The 22,215-nt window shown below is 46.4% G+C and overlaps 1 protein-coding gene across 3 annotated transcripts in view; it reads left to right on the top strand.

The window, feature by feature from the left end:
- The window catches only part of chd9 (chromodomain helicase DNA binding protein 9), a 77,795-nt gene that overhangs the window by 15,219 nt on the left and 40,361 nt on the right, over nucleotides 1-22,215 (top strand). For 2 of the 3 annotated variants that reach the window (XM_080494888.1, XM_080494889.1), the window contains exons 1-2: nucleotides 12,500-12,650; nucleotides 14,921-15,330. In XM_080494888.1, the coding sequence (XP_080351014.1) occupies nucleotides 12,621-12,650; nucleotides 14,921-15,330 (440 nt within the window). In that variant the 5' untranslated portion in view covers nucleotides 12,500-12,620. Of the gene's footprint in view, nucleotides 1-12,499; nucleotides 12,651-14,920; nucleotides 15,331-22,215 lie in introns of those variants that run through there. The other variant, XM_080494887.1, reaches the window with a different exon arrangement.

The raw sequence follows: 22,215 nt of genomic DNA on the forward strand, positions 1-22,215 counted from the left end.
TTTGTTTGAATAATTCCTCATTAAAAAGACCATTCAAACAGTATGTTTAGGAGAATATGGTGTCGGGGTGGGAAGCTGCAGCTGGCTGCTCGTGTAACTGAATGGGGGGCAACAAGAGGGGAATGCTAGTATTCTGAGGGTAATAGCTCGCAGCAACATATTAAAAAAACCCAAAAAACTATGAACTAGTTCATTTTTGAAACTGAATTATGAACTAAGAACTGGACTAGTTCATTTCAAAATTTGTGACCTGAACTTTGAACTCGTTCATGTTGAAACGGAACTTTCCCAACACTGTCTAGAACTACACTCGGTAGAGCGCAGGAACTGAGTGAGCATCGCTGACATGATAGCTAGTAGCTCATACCGTTGCTCACAAGGTAGGTCAGGTAGCCCCATCACTGTGTAAAACACTGAACAGGGAGCGTCTCCATGACAACAGATGTTGATCTCCTCCATGAGGTGCCACTCCCGACCGCTGTGTATGGGGCATTTTTCCCCCAGTTTTGGAGGATTTATTCGGAAACGGTTCGCCTTTTGCGTCCCACAATCTAATCGATTGGTCCTTCGATGATGACAAATCATCCCTGCAGATTTTATGCGTTTTGTGTAGGGCTGGGCGATTTGGCCTGAAAAACAATTAAATCTATCATTATTTTTAGAAGAAAAATTGGAGTTTTGATTCGATTTTTGATATTTTTTTCTCAACACATTTAAAAATGACTGCAGACATCAGATATATTGTCAAAAGTGCAACTTTATTGCTGTGGTTGTCATCAGAGTTACAATGCATTTAAACAATCTCAAAATAAAAAGTAAATGAGGCTCAGTCAGTCAACAAATACAAGCTTTAACCCAGGTTTAAGCAAAATACATACATACATACACAAAAACATAACCATTTTGACGTTGGCGAATGTTATAAGGTTATATTTATGAATTCATTTATTGATTCACTTCATTAGCTCTTATTTATTTTACTCCAGTGTCTGTGCACCGGGGCCCTCTGCGTCGCGAGTTGAGTCTGGTCTGCCTGTGGGGGGCGTTGTCCTGGGGACGGTCCCCACCGTGGCGGTGGGAGCTCAGCTCTGTGGTTCACTGACCGTGGTGGGTCGGGGCGGTCCCTGTGGCAGGGCCCCCCCATAGCTGAAGGCGGTGGCTCCTCTCGGTGTGGACGGCTCCCCAGGGTGGTGTTTTCTCTCCTGGATCGTCAGCCTTATATCAGTATGTGTGTGCGTTCATGCACGTGTTTCTATTTTATTTTATATAATTTTTTCTCTTTCACCTAAAGCACTTTGTGTTTGTATGAATAGTGCTCTACAAATAAAGTTTGACTTGATTTGCTAACCTTCGAGTCTAAGATATAGTAATATAGTGTCCTCACAACTAAAAATGGAAATAAGATTTAAATGCCAGTTTTCCTGGTGACTGTTCAGCGTTTCTTCTCTTTGAAGTCAGGTGCTTCCCGCATTATAAACATCAGTTAATTTCACTCTGTTGGGACTAATGCAGGCTTTGTCGTCACCTGTATACATGTGTCTTGACAGCATATTTGAATGAGCCTCGCATTCTTTTTCCTGCCAAGCTGTTCATTTGAGTCACACCGGAGGAGCCTAACAAATGAGAGCAAGTGGCTCCCGTGCTGAGCACAACGGAAAAGAGATGGAGGTGGAGACTGATGGATACTGATGGCCTGGGTTGCTGTGGCCACCGGAGGCCCCCCCGGCAGTGACACTGAGCAGGTGCCTCCCTGCTGCCTGTCTGCATCGCCGCTTTTGGACGTATTATCCGACAGGGCTTGCTTCTCCCCGACTCTGCCGACTCTTGCCCTCCCCCCCCCCCGGCGAGGCCTCGCCGCGTCGGCCCCAGCGGCAAGTACGGCATTTTCTGCATGTGACACGCTCGCTTCTGTCGCTTTCCTGACCTCTCCGGGCTTTATGTAACTCTTGAGCCAACTGGCCAACTAGACTGGGCAGGCAGTGCCATAATCAGCCCTGAAACTCGACACCATTCAGCGGCCTGGCCCTCACCCCACCACCCACACGCGCCACACGCACATACAAATGCGGGAACTCGAGCACACACACACACACTCACACCCCGGGGGGAAACCTGCTGCTTCTGCGGCCACATGGTGATAGGCTGTCATTCACATACTTTCTCGGATCACCTCCCCCAACATCCATGCACGGCTCACCCTCCCCTCTCCCTGTGTGTGTGTGTGTGTGTGTGTCTCACTCTGTGAAGCGCTCGGTGTGCTTCACCCAGCCCTGATCGTCCTGTCTGCTTGGAGGCCTGCCAGAAAAGGGCGGGGGCGGGGGATAAGTAAGGGTCAGAGGTAAACAGGAAGTCAGGCGGTCTCTGCTGTGGGCGGAAGGGGAGGGCCGAGTGGAGTGGGGGGAGGAGGAGGAGGAGGAGGAGGAGGAGGAGGAGGAGGTGGTGGGGAGGGGTGTCACAGGGGTGGGGAGGAGCAGGGAGCAGGAAGGGAGGAGGGAGTTGTACTTGGATTGAGTGTGTCAGGAGCATGTGGGAATGCTGCCAGCCCCAACCGCACAGTAGGTCTGAATTTAAAGTATGCTCTTTTCATACAGCTCGTCTCTGCGTCCTACGCTCTTTTGCCTCCTTCCGCAGGGATTAAATGGCTTTGAATATTTCTCTCGGGTGATGGGTGGGTGAGTGTTTGCCCAGCGGTCAAATGTGGAGGGGCTTTTTTTTTTTTTTAGGTCTCTGTGTGTGACTGGAATGTAAAGGTTGTTTGGTGGCGGTGACACGGGGCTCCCTGTTTGAACTGCTGCTGACCTTTGACTGGCACCCGGGAAGGACGGGCTCACGTTGTGAAATACTCAATTTAAGGAAGCCCGCATGAAAATCACTTGTTTGTCAGCGAAGTGCAGGGCGCAACACAGGAATGACAAGAGGCAACAAAGTCTTTCGACCTCATTGTCCTTGTGTTTACACTTGACACAATGTTGGGAGCCTCGCTGTGAAAGGAAGGGTCGGCGACAGAGAACCGTGGAACGAAACATCCTCATATCCAGTCAAAGTCGAATGAAGTTAACCAGAAGTCAAACCTGGTCACGGCTTGTGAATCTGTGCTCAGTTTTACCCCCCCGGTGTTCATCGTTTTGACTTATAAATGTTGGTTTCATTGTTCTCAGATGGCAGTTGGCTCACTGGTTACTGATTTGTCAATTCAGCAAACAGGTTTGTGTCAGAAGGAAGTCATTATCTCGTCGCCATGGTTGCTGATGTCCAAAGTGGCGTGGAGTGTTGCGTTGTCATTTTTATTAGCTTCAAGTTTAGAAGACATCGTTATTGATTCACTCAAACTTTTGCATTTTGTATGTTTTGGAATCCAATGACGACGGTTCAAGGAGCATATCTTGTAACGTACGTTTCACTGGTGGGTCATTATTTGTTGGCCACTTTTCCTCTTTGCAGTTCGTCCCTCAAAAACACACCCGGCATGCAGTTTTCACTTATTTTAATTTCAGTTCCTCTTTTTCAGATCTATGTGTATTACTATGCTCTACACAGGATGGTGCTGTAATAGTGACACATGTGGGTTGATATTTAGTTATTTGTTTTAATATCAGTCCTCTCCACTGCGGCATGCTTGTGACAGTTTTAAAATAAAGCACCCGGGGCTGCTTCTGATAGCTCGCTGTCCAACATGACACAGTTGTAACCACAGTTAATGTGATGCTCTGACTCCGGCACAAGGTTCCATCAGTGGGGAGCAGTGGCTCGTTTTGTCTGATTTAAGTAATCAAAGAAATTGAGAAGAAAGTCCATTGCAAAAGCTGTATTGTGTTTTTTTTTTGTTTTTGCAGTACTTTTGTGTCACCCAACACACCCATGTGGATTATTTTCATCCAATGACGGTCACATGTGTTTTATGTGCTTTGCCTTGTTGGAGGTGATTAATACTTATATATTAAACATATACATTTCATGATACATATGTTTTCCTTGGGCTGCATAGTGTTCTGGTGTAGTGCTGATGGGCTCTTGCCTCACAGTGAGACGATCCTGAGTGTGCTTTGAGATGGACGGGTGACCCTTGACTTAACCTGGAGCCGGTTTGGCTCCAGCCACCTGCGGCCCAGACTGTGATTTGATTTTTTTTTACAGTTTCTTTCATATAAATGGATAGATATTATGGTCGTGATTCAGTTCATTTGACACTTTCTTTGTGCTTGAAGGAGGGGGGGAAGGGGCACAGGATTCGGCCTCCACCGTTGGCGCCGAGATTTGCGCCACAGACATCCACCCCACACAGAGCAGGATGTGGAAATCAGAGCGGGGGGGAAGAAAAAAAAAATCCTTACTTCATCAAATCCTGATGGCTGCAGGTCGACTTTGCACCCGTGCTGTTCTTGCTGGTGTGCGGATGTGCCGAGTTGCCTTTCTGTGTGTTCCTCTGTACGTCTTCTCCCTTTGCACTGCTTCAATAATGAAGGAGTTGTAAAGGTCTGGCAGTACGCCCCTTGCTGAAACCCCCCACCTCTTCCTCTCCCTCTCCCCCTCTCTCTCTCTGTCTGTCTGACTCTCTCTTGCATCCTCGGGGACCTCCTCTCAGCTCCACTCTTCAGTTTGCACCGATGTTCCCATTAATGAATGGCATCATCCGGCTTGCTTGTTTTGCTCAGTTCAGCTTCACTTCACTGCCTGGTGTCTGACCCGCTGTGCCGTCTCTGATTCAGAGAGTGCCTCATCATTACTCAGTACATCCACAGTTAAAAGGCAGCCATACAGCGGACGCTTCACTTTTCTTTTTCTTTTTTTTCTTTTTGCCTGTGACACGTCATGTAACGTACGCAGAACGCTTAGGGTATTCAAAATGCCAAAAAAAAAAAAAATGCATTTTGTCCCTCTGGGAACTGATGAATCATACAGCACCTGCAAAACCCTCACTTCTTCAAAAGAAGATTGTGGCTCCACAGTTTTTATTTTTTCAAATTCGATTATCTGACCAAGTGTCCCATTTTTTTTTCTTCCCTGTTGAATGTGAGCATCTGCGATAGAAGCCATGAAGAAAATTCAACATGTTTAACTGCAATTATCTTTGAAGATCCACGAGACCTTTTCCAGCAGCAGCATTTCCGGGAAGGCGGTCGTCTCTGCATGAATCTGACATTCAGCCCCTGATGTTTCGTAGCTGTTCAACCTAAAGGACCTGCGGGTTGTCGATGTCACGACGCGGCTGCACTGAGGTTATTCTGACCACAAAAGAAGCCTAACATTCAGAGTAGTGAAAAAGAAATGGTATCCACAATGGATCTGTTTTTTTCTGTGCGAGTCAGCTGTTAATTTTGAAAGGTGTGTGTCTGTGCGGCGACGGCCTCCTGCTTTCACTTTGACTCAGGTTCAGTGGTGCGTGCACGCAGCGCCAGCCCTTAAAATATCATCTTAAATCTTACTGAGCGACCGGCCCTGGACCTGACACTCAAAGATGCAAGAAGGGCTGATGCCCTACTTAGATTCACTGCCTGCTTTCCTCAGTGTTTGGGACTGATTGACACAGAGCCAGGCCACGTTTATACTCTGTATGCTGCGCAACCCTCAAACCCACGTCACAACTGTTTTTTTTATGCAATCAGTTGGAAAAGCTGTGCTTGTCTTTGTGGTCTTTTTTTTCTTCTTTTTGTTTGAGTATAATTTAAAAGAGTTCATAATTTTAGAGAAAGTTTTTGAGGGCATTTGTAAAGGCTGACATTTATTTTAATGGCGCTGAAAGACAAGCGCTGCTTCAGTTCTGATCACTGAACGACAGAAAAATAAGTGCAAACGAAAACTGGTTTAGTCACACAAGTTTGAGGGGAGACAAATCGGAAACCTGTGGATTGAGTTGTCAATCCTGGTAATTTATTTTATTTTATTTTGTTTATTTAAAAGATCTATTTTTCAAGCCCTGGCCATGGTGGCAGCAGCACCACCAAGTCACAATTAAATCTAACAAACACTTAAAAAAAAAAGTGAATGTCTTATTAGAGAAGTCTCTATAAACACCCTTGGATTTTCACTGAATTGATCCAGGTATGAAGGCGGTTTTGGGCACATTTCTCTGCTCTGCCTACTCACAGTCACCCCCTAGTGTTCACTTCTGTCCTCGCTGGGTGAGTCAGTCTCGATGGTGTCCTGCGGCTGCCAGACTCCACATGGATCGCTCCTCGCTCACAAACCTTTTGTGACTCCACTGAATCCACGGTGGAAAAATCGCTGTGCTTGCAGGGAGCCGTCCCCGCTGTTTCTGCTGTTCTTTAAAGTCATAGCGCTGTGAGCTATGTGTGTGTGTGTGTGTGAGTGTGTTCACCATCTCAGTCAGACACATGAAATGTGCAGCAGCACACATGGCTGACAAACCGTCTGCAGGCAGTGTTTTCTCAGCGCTCAGAGGTGCACTTTGCTCACTTGGTCTTCTGAGCTAATTTAACAATCCCACTGACCCGCGGCAGCACGGAGGTGTGTATGGCGTTCTATATTTTGATTTTAATAGACTCAAAAAGGGATGATGGGCGGGAAGAAACGAGCAGCTTCCTTCCTTCACATGGCAAAAGATATCAGACAGTATATTGACATGCCTCAAGAATAATTAGATATTTTCACAAAACGCCTGCACAACATCAAATACATGTATTTTCCTGAGTTTGCTGATCTGGTACAGAGTTTCATTCAGTCAAGTTGTCAGGCTTTGTGACGCTTTCTTTTCCTTTGTATTGTTGTTTGGATTATAATTTGTGTTTCTATTTCGTGCTGTGAATACATTCCGCTGGCAGAAAGTGTCGAACCATTTGGTTGACAAATACTGAGATTTGAGAGAACATGAAGGGCTTTACTCAATAGTGTCACTGCTCTGTGTCTGTAGTAGTTTGTATGCTGCTCTGCACAGATTGGAACGTTTAAACCATTAACTTTTCAAAAACCCCGCTCGCCTCTTGCGTATGGTGCAATTAAAACATTTAATTTGTATTCGATCAATGAAGGGATATTTTACAGATGCTTCTTGTTTCGCCTGTCTGTAAAACACAATTGGGTTACTGTATTGTTGATATGTAGTGAAAGGGGAATATTACTGAGAGGTCATTGAACTGGTCCTATTAATGATCACTGTGAGTGGGATATCGGTCAGCCTATCCCTTGTGTCGGGGCCTATATGCGGTCAGTTTACTCAGAAATACTCGGCCCTCTCTTTGTCACCGGCCAGTCATGGAGGCCGCTTTGTGAAAATGAATATCAGACCCTATTTTCGAACTGAAAGTTGAATCATCTCTCCTCTATCTGAGCCCGGTTGTACTTCAGTCAGAGCGCAGCATGCACGGCTCAGCCTCTCTCACTCTTGACCCTGAATAAAGCCTCATTAATGCGTGGCGCTGTATTTAATTGGTTGGGGAAGCATTGCTTTGCATCCTGTCTCCTTTCATTTATCAACTTCGCCGCTGCCTCACACTCCAAGTCTGCCTCCAAAGTGGTCTTTAGCCGGAGGCCCAATTAGCGAGGCCCGTTCTTTTTCCACCCGCCACCATACACACACACACACACACACACACACACACACACACACACACACACACACACACACACACACACACACACACACACACACACACACACACACACACACACGCACGCACGCACACACCTATTCAGAGCCTTCTGGTCTGTGATGCATCGCCGTGACGTCTGATGATGGTTGACAAGGTGCCTTCGATGGTTTTATTTGTGTGAGAAAACACCCCCCAGGCAAAGTGTGTCTTCAGTAAACAACACCAAGAAAATGTTTTCAAGGAAGTGTGAAACGTCACGAAAAGGTGAAGTCAAGGTTGAGGGTGAAAGTGAAGAGACCTCGCCGGACACGTGATTAAAATATCATTTAAGTGACGTATAGTTGTGGGAAAGAGCATCTGCCAAGTGTGACTGTGTGAACAAATCAGAGTCAATCGTGCCGTCGTTGATCAGAGGAGTTTGTTCTACTTTTTGATGCGTTTCAGTTTTTTTATGCACAGATTACAAAGATGCGTGATTATACTAATTTGGTAATTTACAAATGTTGCAGCCGTCACAAACCGAATCAAATCAATCGGTCCTGTGGGAGACTCTGCTCTGCTTTTAACAGAATAATAATCTATGAATTTGAGCATCAGTGTTCTTATTCCCCTCAGTGTTTGAAAATGTGTTTTGATTTTTTAGCCACCCATTTAAAAAGTGATACCGTCTCTGATTGCAGCTTATCTTTGTGATCTTTTCATTTTCATGACAGCGCGTGAAGCAACTGTTTTTAATTACAGTAGTCGTTTTCCCGGCTTTCACGTTTCAAAGTAGTAAATCCTGCATTTTGAGTGCAGAGTCAGCAAGCCAGCTCCAAAACAACAAGAGTCAAAGGGCAACTGAAAGTACAAGTCGGTGAGCAAGTTGTTGGTTAGAGTTCCCATGAAATAGGAAATGCATTTTTTTAATTCATCATTGAGCATGAAGTGAAGTTATTCCGCGAGCTGAAAGTAGCCGTATTTGCTTCGTCTATCTTACCTTTGGGTATGTCGATCTTTTTGCCTTCTTTTCAATAACTACAGTAAAAGTTTCAGATAACAGAGGGGTGGCATGAAGCACGATTGAATCACGCTCAAATATGGAACATACCCACTCTTTTCTCCACCTAAATCTTTATTAGAAAGCACATTTTTATACACAAACATAAATATAAACCAAAGAACCAATGCCACTTGAGAAGTGCTTTCATGTTACCCTGGCCTTAAAGACAAGTTTCTACATCGTAGTATTGTCCTTTTCCTATTTAAGAGTGTTACTCCCAAAAAATACATCAATAATAAAGCCACTTAACTTTGGTTCGACTGGGCATTTAATATTAACAATATGTTGCAGTCTTATGTTGAAAATCAAAGCTGAAAGTGCCATATGAAGTGAAAATGTCCACCAACAGAGCGGGTGTCCTCGATGTTGCTTTCGGTCAGGACGGCGGGTTTGTCCACCTGCTCAGTCTTCAATTCAATCGTTTTGATAAATGTCAAAGTTCAGAGCTGAAATAACCAATAATCAGGTCAAACATGGCGCCTCGACCGATGGCGAATGGATCAAACAGCCTTTCTTTGCCATCCGCGGCACCGGGGGGGAACTGTCACCAACATCAGGTGCCATTATGACCCAGCTGGCGGAGGATTTCAAGAGCGGCGGCTTGCTGCAGGCTCCCGAAGCCCCGGCGCTTGCGAGCCATCTTGTCATTCTCAGTCGGCGCACCGCGAGCTCTCAGCTCTCATTTCCCTAATGGTGAGTTAGTGGAGACTCTCACGGTGGCGCGGGAGCGAAACGAGAGCAGTGGCTCACTAATACGGAGCCTTTGATGAGGAAGTAATGGAGTGTTCACAGACAGGCACCTGTGCCTCTGCAGCCAGCCCACCTCACACACACACATGCACACACACTTTTTTTTCTCTCTCTATCCGCTTCCTTTCACCAGCTCTGCTCCTCCCCTCCCCTCCTCCCCCATGTGTCCTAAACAGAAGCCACTCCCCCTCACACGGAGCTGCCAGGGTTGTTTGCATATTAACCGTCTCGTTGCCAAGGAGCTCGTGGCTTCACGCCATGTGACCATTGAAGCATGTGTGCATTGGAGACTGATATTCTCTCTTCTTTGGATTTTTTTTTTTTCTTTTCCCCCAATCTTTGTTTTCACACAAACAAGAGAAAGTGTTTTACCACCACCGGCAGCCACTTCGGGCTAAGAAGTCGGTGTCAGTTGCGCTAAATGTTATTCAGACTGCGTACAAGGTCTGTCATCTCCCGTCAAGCAGGATGCCAGGTACAATATAAGTCCGCTCACCCCTGGCAGATACAATAATGGACGGCTCAGTGTTGTTTTCATCTCAACTGTGACAGTTCGATATGGGCAAGAGGAGATTTTTGTTTATTTGAAAAGCTTGGACTTAACACCAATGGCAGCGTGGGTGTGTGAGAGTGACGACGACCGGTTCCACTCCTCCCCCGGGACGATACCCCAGTGGGCATTATCTGACAAAGGATTTGTTTAGCTTGGAGAGGACGGTGTTGCTCAGCTCCCAGTTAGCATGCGGTCTGTTTTAAAGTCCAAACTCCAAGGCCTGGCTTGTCTGGTTGATCCGATGCCTGCTGCTGCTGCTGCAAACACTTGGAAAGGACAGCCGTCGCTCTGCTCACATGGCAGCGATCGCTGTCTGTGCGCAGCAGATGCAAAAGGCTGCAGCGTGTAAAACAAGACGAACCACAGCGAGGTGCTGAGCGATCTCCCAGGCAGTTCGCGCCGTTTCCATTCGGGGAGTTACACCAAATTTGTATTTAGCTTCTCTGCATCGCATGCAATGGAGAGCCATATTGTCGGTAACCTACACATACTCACCCACATATTTCACACCACACTTGAAGAAAGTCGCCAGTAGCAGACTGAGGATGGAGCTCGATCGCAGGTTATAAAAAGTAACATTATATGGGGCATGCATAGCTTTAAAAAAAAAAAAAAAAAGTCACTGCCTGAAGGTTATAAAAGCAGAGAGAAATTATTTCACGTTTACTCAAATCCACATGACTGTGGGTAGTTGTATGTAAGGTATTTTCTTGCCGTGGAGGTAGTGACGTCTGCTCTGAGGCATTGTATTTTTTTTTTTAAATACCAGATCTAACTCCTAAACAGACATTTTGTGCTCTACTTTTCAAAGTTGTCGTCACTCGAGCCATTACGACAGCTTGCCAGGGACATGGCATCAGAAGCAGAACCCGGCTCACACTGAGGTTGGGCTGGAACATGAGAAGTGAATCGGGCGGAAAAGGTGTCTGTTCAGCAGATTTTGCACAGTAACTACAGGCTGCAACAAAAAAAAAAAAAAAGCTGATAGGCTATCTGTCAGTAACTCAGGCCTGACCCGGTAGTACCGAGTACTGTACCTGGCTCCAAGCCAGCCCTGTGTCTGAATAATTCCCAATCCCATGTGCCAGCACGAGCACATGGCCCCTGAGCTCTCCGTCAGGAGTTCTCTGAAAAGACTTCTCGCTGTCTGGCTCACGAGAAGAGAAGAGCTGCATATCTTGGACACGTCCCAGCTTCTTCGCTCGGTTTCCTTTTGTCTCCAAGAGTCATGGCAGGGTGACCTGACCTTGACCCCACTGAAGTGGCCGGTGTCTCCTGTGGAGACGGTGCGCGCCTGACAGGGTGAGGGACCTGGCACTCTGCCGGGGTTTATTTCTTCTCGCTCACTTTACCAACTGAAACTTTTCATGTTTGTGTATTTTTAGCCTTTGGGACTGAGTGAAATTGTGTGTTCTTCTCATTCTTTGTGTTAAAAAGCTCCGCGAATAAACCGTCTCGTCGCTGGCAGCGACCAGCGCGAGGACGGAAAAAAGCCACGATGTTGACAATCTGTGGCGTGGGAGAAAACCAGTACTTTGGGGGTTAAGTCGTGAAAGTTAATGTAATAACTGCTAGCACCATCTGCTGGCCTACTTCCTTACAAAGAGAGAGAGAGTGAGTGAATAAGTGAGAGAGGGGCAGAGCGAGAGAGAGAGAGAGAGAGAGAGAAAGAGAGAGAGAGAAAAACGAGTCTGGGTTTTAACGACATCTCTAATATTCATGCTGATGCATTTTGCTGCTTTGTGCTTTCATTTTCCGCCGCTCAGCCTGCCAGGGTCTCGAGCTCGCCACACACGCCTCGGCCAGGGAGAGGGGAGGGCAGCGAGGGAGAACCAGGAAAAGATAAGTGGGGGGGAAAGGAGGAAAAAGACAATTAGGCAAACAAGGAGAGCAAGAAAACACAAAAGCCCTTTTTTTTGTGTGTGTATGGTGTGTGCGTGGCGTGTGTGTGTGCGCAATGCAAGGAGTAGCCTACCTTCTCCCGGCTGGCCAAGAGAACGAGGAGAGGAGCGGCGAGAGGGGGAGAGCGGACAGACCGAGACAGAAATAAGAAGGAGAGGGCTCGGAGAGGTACTGAGAGCGCACACGAGAGAGGCAGGCGGAAAGAGGAATCAATGAGAGGGGAGGAGAGAGGAGGCAGGGGAAGGCAACTCTGACACACACACACACACACTCGGAGAGAGAGTGGAGGAGCCGGACGGCGGCGGAAAGCAGCACGCAGTGGCAGAATGACGGCTTCCTGGACTGCCACGCACCTCCTCTACCGCCAACAGCGCTGCTCCCTCATCACCCTGTGAAGAGACAAACGAGGGTGAGAGAGAAAGAGGAGAGGAGAGAGAGAGAGCGAGAGAGAGAGAGCTCCCATGCGCTCCTCTTGAGCCCTGCCCGCTGGGGAGGAGGAGACGGAACAGCTCCGGCGCTCTTGCACTGCCCGAGGAAGAAGAGCTGACCGGGAAAGAGGAGGAGGAGGAGGAGGAGGGGAGGCAAAAACGAGGAGAGAGAGAGAGACGAGAGAGAGAGAGAGAGAGAGAGGGAGGGGAGGGGGGAGTCACATACAGCTCAGGAAAGAGTGAGAGAAAAACGACTGTAGAAGAGGGGGAAAGAGTGAGTGTGTTTTTTGGAGGAAGTCGTGAGTGAGCAACGGAGGGAGAACAAACCCCGGCGAAAGGGCAAGGCTTTTGTTAGCCGGCTGGAGAGGGGGAGGAAAGAGGAGGAAAAAAACCCCACCATGTCTACAGTGAAGAGGCCAAGAGGAAGGGTAAGTGAGCTGCTCTCAGAGCTGGGAGGGAGGGAGGGAGGGAGGGAGGGAGGGAGGGAGGAGGAGGAGGAGGAGGAGGGGCCGGCAGTAACTGAACAACCTCCTCTGCTACTGGCTCATGCTGCACTGCCGCCATCTTGAACTCATTGCTGCTTTTTTTTTTTTTTTTTTTTTTTACCCCTCCCCTTCCCTCTATACACATTTGCTTTGCTTGTGCTAGACCTTATCAAGGCATACTTCACATACAGTGTTTTCTCCCTCCCCACCCCCTCTTGTCTCCTTGTTCTGTGTCTCGCTTTTCCCGTAAACACTGCTCTCAAAACTGCTCTACGGTTTATGTACAGTGTATGATCAGTGTGTGTGTGTGTGTGTGTGTGTGTGTGTGTGTGTGTGTGTGTGTGTGTGTGTGTGTGTGTGTGTGTGTGTGTGTGTGTGTGTGTGTCTCCGTCCTCCACGAGTTTGAGCCTGTCAGTCACAGGCTACATGTGGAAACAAGGGGGTGTGTGAGCGAAGGGGAAGGTGTCCGGCCCAAATGGAGCTCACTCTACCTTTTCATCAGCCGTTAATGGTCCTCAGCGTTTTTCACGGGACGCCGTGCTGCTGGAGAGATTGAAATCACTGCAGTGCTGGCAGGCTGTAATTTCAGTTATTTATAGATGTATTACACAGCTGCAATGCTCTCAGTTTTTTGGTGCATTTTTATCTTTTCTCTCCCTCCCTCCCCCCCTCCCTCCCTCCCTCTCTTTCCCATTCTGTTTTCATATCTCTCTTTCTCATTAACGTGCGATCACATTCTTCTACTCTTAGCATTACTTTCTACCCCTCTCTCTCTCTCTCTCTCTCTCGCACTCTCCCCCCCCCTGCCCTCTCTTTTCACCATTAACTTCAATGAGAACATTCCAGCGTGATCCAGTAAATTTCTTCCTAATAGCCTCGGCAGCGCACACGTGAAAATCATAATGCAGCTCTTGTGTGTACAAGTGTGTGAGAGTGTCTGTGCGTGTTAATGTGTATGTGTATATGTGTGTGTGCGTGCGCGCGCGTGTCCATTTCTTCTCCACTTCCTTCCAAAATGAATTGCGAGTGAGTCTGTTCCATCCCCCCACTTCTGTAAGCAAGATTCAAGCTAATTCGTTTTATTTAGCAGGGGGGTGGGTGGGGGGGTAAAACCTCCCAAAGAATCAAACTGGAAAATAACTCAGCCCCACCTGCTCTATGTAGGCATACGCAACGCATTTTTAGATTAGGTCATCCATTTATGGGTTCCCTCTCTCTCCTCCGGGCTCAAGGCCCACCACAAGGCGCTTCTGTAGGCATAACCGCAGTCACGCCATCTATTATTCACGTATTATCATGTATCAGGCCGGCTGGATTATTTATGTCTGCGAGGCTCACTGTAACCTGCCACATCCAGCCACTGTTTTGCTCTGCTTTTCAATGGCTTACTCGGCTTTTGTATCCGACTTCCCCCCCCCCCCCGTCACATGGCTCCTTCAAAGCCCCCCCCACACACACACACACTTCTCAGGGCAAATGTCTGATAGTGGAGTAAGATAGGAGGCTGGGATTTGAAATGAGCATCAAGCAGAGCGACACAGGTCCACGCCCCCACCGCCGGCGTCGGTGACGGTGACAGCAGCGGGCTCCGCTGTCTGGGCGCTTCACACAGCCTCGGTCTCCACAAGGGTTTTCTCAATGACTTGAGCTGGAGTTTTTGTCCGACTCATTGTTGCATCCCCTTCCTGTTTACACCCGTTTTCCTTTCTTCCGTATGATGATCTTTCATTTTTGATTAACAAATCTGGCCGCTTGCTGTACAGTGAAAAAATGGCAGCTCTGTAACGGATTTTCAGATTTTCTCGTATTACTCATCTGTTAGACGAGCTGCTCGAGTCTATAATGGAAGCATATGCTCATCGCGGCTAAAAATATGAATATGGTTATTTATGGCTTCTTATTCTGGCATTACTTGTTAGATGTTACAAAACACAGAGACAGCTGTTTTGAACAATACTTCACCTCACATCTTGTGTATTTATAGGATTTGGATGTGTTTAATATGAATGCTGCGGAGAAAAGTAATTATTTGGAGGAGAAATGTAGTCAGTGGACAACAGAAACATTACCATGTAGCTTTCCTATACAAGGATTCCGTGTCTGTCTTTCCTTCCATTATGGCTTTTCGTCTTCCACAGGTGGTAGTTATGAAAAGGCATCATAACTGTAAATACTCATTATCTTTCTCTCGGTTTCTCTCCCTTTGTCCTCAGCCTCGAAAGAACGCTAATGGTCCTTCAAACCAGGTGCGGGTTCTCAGCCCCCCGATGAAGACCAGTTCGTCCTCCTCCTCCTCGTCCTCGTCGTCCTCGTCCTCGTCCAGCTCCTCGTCGGAGAAGAAATCGTCGCGGAGGATTCACCAACAGATGGAGTCAAACCAACAGGACAAGCAGGAGAAAGCCAATCGGATAATATCGGAGGCTATCGCCAAGGCCCGGCAGCGAGGGGAGAAGAACATCCCTCGGGTGATGAGTCCAGAGAGTTTCCCCAGTTCGTCGTCACAGTACAGGTCCCACCGTGACCGCGAGCACAAAGGCAACGGCAAGGCTCGGCCCAAAGAGAAGGCCTTCAGGAAAGCCTGCATCATCCCCTCCTCCAAACCCAAGCAGAAGGCCAAGATTGGGTATGTAGTCCCAACTGTTTGTGCTGCTCTGAAGCCACTGCAATGCACTGTTTTTTTGGGTTGTTTTTTTTAAAGAAAAAAAGAAAAAGAAATCCACTAAGTAGAGCTTTGATCTTGTTCCTTTCAACTCAACTCGTGCTTAAACCGCTGCTGCGTTTCACGAGTGAGAATGAGCTAGTGACATATGCCACTGGTTAACTCTCTCTTACTGTTCTTGAATTTTAGGGATGGAGGACTGGAAGAAACACATAAATCTAAATATATAGTCTAAACAGAGTGGTGATTCATATATGTGTACTTCTTAAAGGTCCGATTTTCAGTGGTTGGGAAGAATAGACATCATTGCCGTTGCAATAGTGTCTAGTCTGTTGTGAGATATAGTGTTTTTTAATGTATTTGCAACCACAGAGGAGCTTCAATTCCACTGAATGCCCGTGCTTCTGTATTAGCTTGTAGACATTTTTTTTTTCCACTACCCTACATTTTCTGCATGTGGTTGCCAAGATGGAAGCTCAAAGTTCAACCGAATTTACTGCACGCCATAACAATAAAACGGGCTCGGTCGTCAGCATGGGAGGAGCAAACAAAGACTGCATTTACATGTGAGACAGTGCAGCCAAGTATGTTTAGGCAAGTAGTGCTGATGTATAGATACCGTAATCCGTCGCCCATCCCCCCCCCCCGACCACCGCCACATTTAACTGCCAAAAGCAGTGTGTAGCTATAAGCCACACCCAGCATCAGCTATTAAAATATCAGCTGGTGCAGATGTGGAGGCAGAGGCAGGGAGACGAAGGAACAGGGGAATGTTTAAATATGGAAATGTCACATTGTACTGCCGAAAGAAAAGAGGAGGGGGAGAAAAAAAAATCCCTCGCATTATTGTTTTTTTTAAAGCAGCAGCAGACGTAGTGTGAGAATGACAATGGTCAACAAAAGTATCTGGCTGGCGGTTCTGTTGATTAATAATTAGATGAGCGAGGCAAGAGGAGAAAAGCGGCACAACATAATGGACTTTCCCCACTGTGTGTGTGTGTATGTGTGTGTGTGTGTGTGTGTGTGTGTGTGTGTGTGTGTGTGTGTGTGTGTGTGTGTGTGTGTGTGTGTGTGTGTGTGTGTGTGTGTGTGTGTGTGTGTGTGTGTGTGTGTGTACTTGATAATGAGAAAGTTGTGTCAGTGCTGATGTTAGGGAAACAGTGAGATGACAAAGGTACGTATGGTGGTGATACAGTGCTGCTGGGGCGCACGGTAACTCAGATGTCTCACGGTGAACTGAACCCGTGGTCAAGGTGTGTCGGAGCAAGGGGATGTTGAAAACATACAGGACTGCGGCCCTCGGTTACCAAGATTCCCCACCCTTCAACTAAATGATTGCTGCTCCGGTAGCATCGACATGCGTGCTAATTTTGGATCATTAAATTAAGGTTCTGTTTGATCTTGTTGTTTTTCGTACTTCTAAAGTCTGGAGGCTCCCTTTAGCATGCTTGGTCTTTTCATGCACAGCCCGAACGTGTGCCAGTTGATGAAACCGTTAGCTTTTAATTCTTTTACTTTGCAATCCACCACACGTTGGACACACGCCTGTTAGAGTACACCTAGTCAGTGGTCAGTCTTTCAAACGTGTCATGTATAACAATCCCTGTTGTTACAGGTTAATGAGCTTTGTTACCCAAGAAACCACACTTGGCCTACATTTGAAAACAGCGTTAGATGAAAATGCAGGCAACAGAGCCTCGTCGTCGTACCTAATATAGTTTCAATCAGCCATTTTTAGCGCTCATTACCTCATAATCGTGATTAGAAGACAGACTGTTTACTTGTAGTCTTTGTGGCTAATGACATGTTCAGATTAAGCGGCGTTCATATAAGTGATGTGGTTCCCAAGTCTGGACCCAATTAAAAAAAAATGAATCTATTAGAATAATTCATCACAGTCACTGTCTCACCCATGGAGTTCTTCATCCACCTTCTCCAGATGCTTTTGCACAAAGTGCCATGGCTTCTTGGTTCAGAACTCACCTTGACATAACCTTGAACCAAAAGGTGAAAATAAGGCACGTTAGACATCACGTTCACAACCTCCCCCAGTGATGCTGTGCTAAGGGCCGAACGCACGCGGTACTGCAAGTGGGATTCTTCCCGGTGGTAGTTATTCCGACTGAGAACTCTCCAGAAGCTTATAAAATGTATAAAAGAGTGGGGGGAAAAAAATCTGGCAGAGATTCCCGTTGCTCCACCAGCTCCGCTGAAAGATCTACAGCGCAGATAAAGCCGTTCTGACGCCTGTCACGTTCTGCGCTTGTGCCGTGTTCAGAGCTCAGTCAAACCAGCCTGGAGTTGTGTAGGAAGTGGACTGATATCAGCGCTTTGCACCCGGTCTTGCTCTACTTGTTTGGTGCGGTGGGGGTGGGGGGTTTGCACATAGCAGCATTAACACGTCCATAGGCAGCACTAATAGAGCAAACACACCAGGGTTTGTTTTAATCAGACCAGAACTGGCAGGTGTGAACACACCTTTGAAAGTCAGCAGCTGAACCTGCTCATAGGCACGACTCTCGCTTCTCAACTGGAGTGAATTCCTTTGAGGAATGTGTCATATGGCATACAAAACAGCAACAACAACAACAACAACAACAAAAAAGCAATCAGTTGTGTCTTAAGTCCTGAGTTCTCAGGATGGCCAGCTTGGTGAAGTCAGAAACATTCAGCAATGTGAGCTTCACTCTCCGACATTATAATACATTGAGAGTAGAAGCCCCCCCCCCGAGCAAGGATTTTTTGAGGAGTAAATTAATCTTCCTTGAACTAGATTTATATCCTGATCCCTCCGGTGGAAAGGCTGTCAGACTCCTCAAAAGCTACCTTTCTAGCTCGAAAGGTCCTCCGTGGGAAACACAGCTTAAAGTTCCGTCACGTTTCCGTCTTTGTGTTGGGATTTTGTTTACAACCGAAATCAACTCCCAAGTTTTAGTTCCTTGACACAGCCACATGCTTTCAGCCCGGAGTTGGTGTTAATGCCATAACGTGGCGTTTAATTAACCTCATTAAAGCCTTGTAAAGTCTGACGGGTGAATTGTAACTTTTGTGTGATTTACGATGCACTTTAATTGCCCGATGACGCACAGTTATAAACACTCAAACCTTAAAAAAGTGACTTCGTTTCTGACCGGCTCTCGCCTGAAACCAAACCGCAGTATGAAGTGAAGACCACTTTACAAGGCTTTTGAAGCTCAATTCTAACCTCTACCTTAGCCACAAGTACAGTAATATTATGTGTGCAGTGGTCTGGCCGGCCGTTATGTTGACTGAACCTTGGACCAGCCGAACCCGTTACAGTCACATCAAATGTCCTATTGACACAATGAAGAAGGACAAATGTAACTCTTTAACACAGTAGTTTGTCCTCCTCGGAAACCGGAGTTCTGCGATACCAACCTGAGCCGGTCACATGTGTGTCATTCACATCCTGTTAGTATGTGGCGCTTGCTAATGTCGGTTTACACGTGGACCCTCTTGATCCGTGTTTCTCTCCGGCGCAGAAATGGTGCAAATGTAGTAATGACATATAGCTGTCTGTATAAGACAAGAGGCTTGTGGGAGTGTGTGAATATTTCATCTGAGGTGTGAAGATTCATAGCTTGAAATTCTTTGTGCAAAAAGAAAAAAAAGAAGAGCTTTTATACTATTAGGAAATAAAGAAGTGAAAATGTGGAGAAGATTTTTTTTTTTTTTTTTTTTTCAAACGAGATCCTTGAGACTGAAGCATAAAGACCAACATTAATTTAACACTTGACAACCATGCAGGCTGCGTTGATGGAGGAACACACCTCAAACAGTCTTCCTCTTAATCACAAATCATCACGTTTATTCAAGCTAATACAGCGAGGGTTTTGTGCATTGTGCTCCTAAAGTGCAGCGACAAATCCAGCAAGTCCAGTTTTACCGAGGCAGGCCAGACGAGACCTTGAGTCACGAGGAGTCACAGGCTTACGACACTGCAATGTAAACAGAAAGGAAAAAAAAAAAGAAAACTCGGAACATACGCACTGCCATAATGTCCTGGGGAGCACATGACCTGATTATGAGCAGACTCCTATTTCAGCACATTCTTTTCGACCGCTCTTCAGCAGAGAAATTACACACTTTTGTTTTCTTTTCTTTCCCCTTCAAAAAGAAACAAAGTGAATAAATTAGACAAAACAGGGAGTGACGGCATTCGGCCGCCAGTCAGACAGGAGGAAGTTTTCGAGCTTGCCGGAGCAAACATACCAGCAGCAATTCCAACCCTGAGTTGGTTGTTACAGTGAGTAACAGTGTGAGGGGAGCATCTGCTGCCGTGAATTTTTAATGATGACATTTATATTTTGATCATGGACCTTTTATGGGCCTCTTTCTCAAGCGCATAAAGCAACAAAATGTACTTGAATCAAGGTTGTGGTGGGCGTGGCGGTGTCCACCTTGAACTTATTTCTTTCACGTTCTCCGACGGCAGGAAGTGACGATGATCCCATGACGGGGAGGGGGGGGGGACTGATGGTGTCCAATTCACACACACTCTCATGCATGGAGTGCAGACAGACCTGTCATGCTGTAAACATAACCCATTAATTTCTTGACACGTTAAGAATTCGGACGCTGCAGCGAAAAGGGATTGTCAGTTTATTTTGTCAGCCTCCTGACACGTCACTGGAATGTGCACCCGCCTCATAATTTGATGAAGACGAGCCCGTGCGTACAGATACATACGGGCGGAGAGGGCTATTCATATGCTTGCACCACCTAGGATTTCCCCATAAAATATTAATGCTTCTCGGCTGCAGAGGTACTAACCTTCCACTAAAGTCATTACTTCAGCCCCTGCTCTGTCGAGGGTGTGTGTGTGTGTGTGTGTGTGTGTGTGTGTGTTCCTGTTCACAAAGCTGGAGGTAGTGTGTGTGTTCAGTGTTTGAGGGCATGCTCAGCCTTCCATTGCATTGTTCTTTAAGCAGAGAATGGGGCCTGAGATAAGACTATTATCGTACTAGTCTGTGTGCTCAAGGGTCTGTGTCTGCAGGCCGCTGTACCGTCACTGCTGCCCTTTTTTTTTTGTCCGTTCCCGCTGGAATCGCTTCTGCCGAATTACCGGGATTCCGCACCTTCAGCGTTACTTGGTCAGATGCTTGGAAAGCAACTGATAGGGGGGGGGGGGGGGGGTCATGTGATCACGTGGAAAATCTGTCTTATTGGTGAACAACGTGGATGAAAGCAGCTGATTTTAAATATGGATGCGCCAGCCGCCGTGACAGGTGGACAGGACACTAACGAGAAAAGAAACAAAAAACAAAACACCAACACATATACAGTACAGTAGGTCCTTGAGCCGTTCTCCCACATTATGTGGTGAAAATAATCAGGGCTCCCGATCGAGAGCATCTTCATGGACATGCCTCAACATAAAAGCGCTCCATGAATTTGAGTCGACGTTTCCTTTGGACTAAACAAGACATGGGAGGCTGGTCTGGTGGAGACGAGTTTAGAAGTCTCAATCTTATTAATAATAGACTGGCTTTAATCAGAGTAACTGTGTAGAACATTTATCAACGCCAGAGCGTGGATCAAATAGCATTTAGACAAATCGAAGCTCTTATGCGTTGCTCCTGGAAGGGGAAGTAACCCTGGGGATTCATTCAGATTCAACTGTTTAAAAGAGGGGAGGAGGAGGAGGGGGGGAAAAAAAGCACTGCAGGTGTTTGTCCCGCAGCTGTTGTGCATCAAAAAAGGTCTTTATTCATGTATGTCCTTGAGCGTAAAAGTACATCACATGCGAATCTGATAGTGTAGGAGACTGTTCTGTGAAGGATTTTGAAAGTGCATCTGTTGTATCCGTGTCTCTTCCTCCCAGTCACAAAAGTTCATGTTCGTGTTGCAGTAGGATCACAATTTACCCGCTGTATTGTTTTTTTTTTAAGCTTTCACTCATGAACGGATCCACCCAAGCCCTTTTGTCATTGAAAGGTAAATTACATACGCGATCAGCGAGAGGAAAGGTTGACCAGTTTTTTTTGTGTTTTTTTTTTTTTTTTTTTACACAATTCAATTTAATTTATGCGCCACGGAAGGTCAAGAGATTTCTTTAAAAGGTACACCATGTGTGTGTGTGTGTGTGTGTGTATTCCGGCATTTCTATTTTTAATCTTCTAAAAGACTCAGATGTGATGAAGTGGAACTAAGGCAGTGATAGATTTCAGATGCGCTCTGTTTTCCATATGCACAAATGAAAATGTTCCCCAGCATTTTTTTCACCCAGGGGAGAGGCAAGGGTTACTTTTTCAAGCGAGGCTTGACCGATCGCGGATCTCTGCAGGCTGAAATAAGCTTTTTCTAGGAAGCGTACCTGCTGAAAAATTCCCCCATATAATCATCAGATGAGAGCACCGTGCTTGTCTCCCCCCCCTCCCCCTTTTTTTTTTTTTTTTGTTTTCTCTCAGTCTCCACACACCCTCCTCTTTACTGTGTTTTTCCTCCATCATATGAATTTGGTTTATCCATCACGCTCGGAGCTGTGCATCCAATGTTTCCTGTAAGCAGGCATGTGCTAAATATGCTGATACCTCAAAGCAGCAGGGTAGTAGGAACATATCAAACAAAATGGTGCTTGTGAGATCAATTACATGATAGAAAATGGAGGTTTAAGTCTAGTGTATATGCTGCAGTGTATAGCTGTTCATATTATTGCACTTGCCTGCTGGCTGTCTAATCTCTTCTCCCCTTCACTTTTTTTTTTTTTTTTTCTTATTAAAAAAAAAAGCTAAAGCTGTTTTTTTTTTTTTTGTGTGTTTTTTTTTAATTGTTTTCCTGCCTAATCCCTCACAGGGTGTGTACGTCTGCATGTTCGCGTGTGCCCGC

This window comes from Blennius ocellaris (genome assembly GCF_963422515.1).
Source record: "Blennius ocellaris genome assembly, chromosome: 1".
NCBI classification, from domain to species: domain Eukaryota; kingdom Metazoa; phylum Chordata; class Actinopteri; order Blenniiformes; family Blenniidae; genus Blennius; species Blennius ocellaris.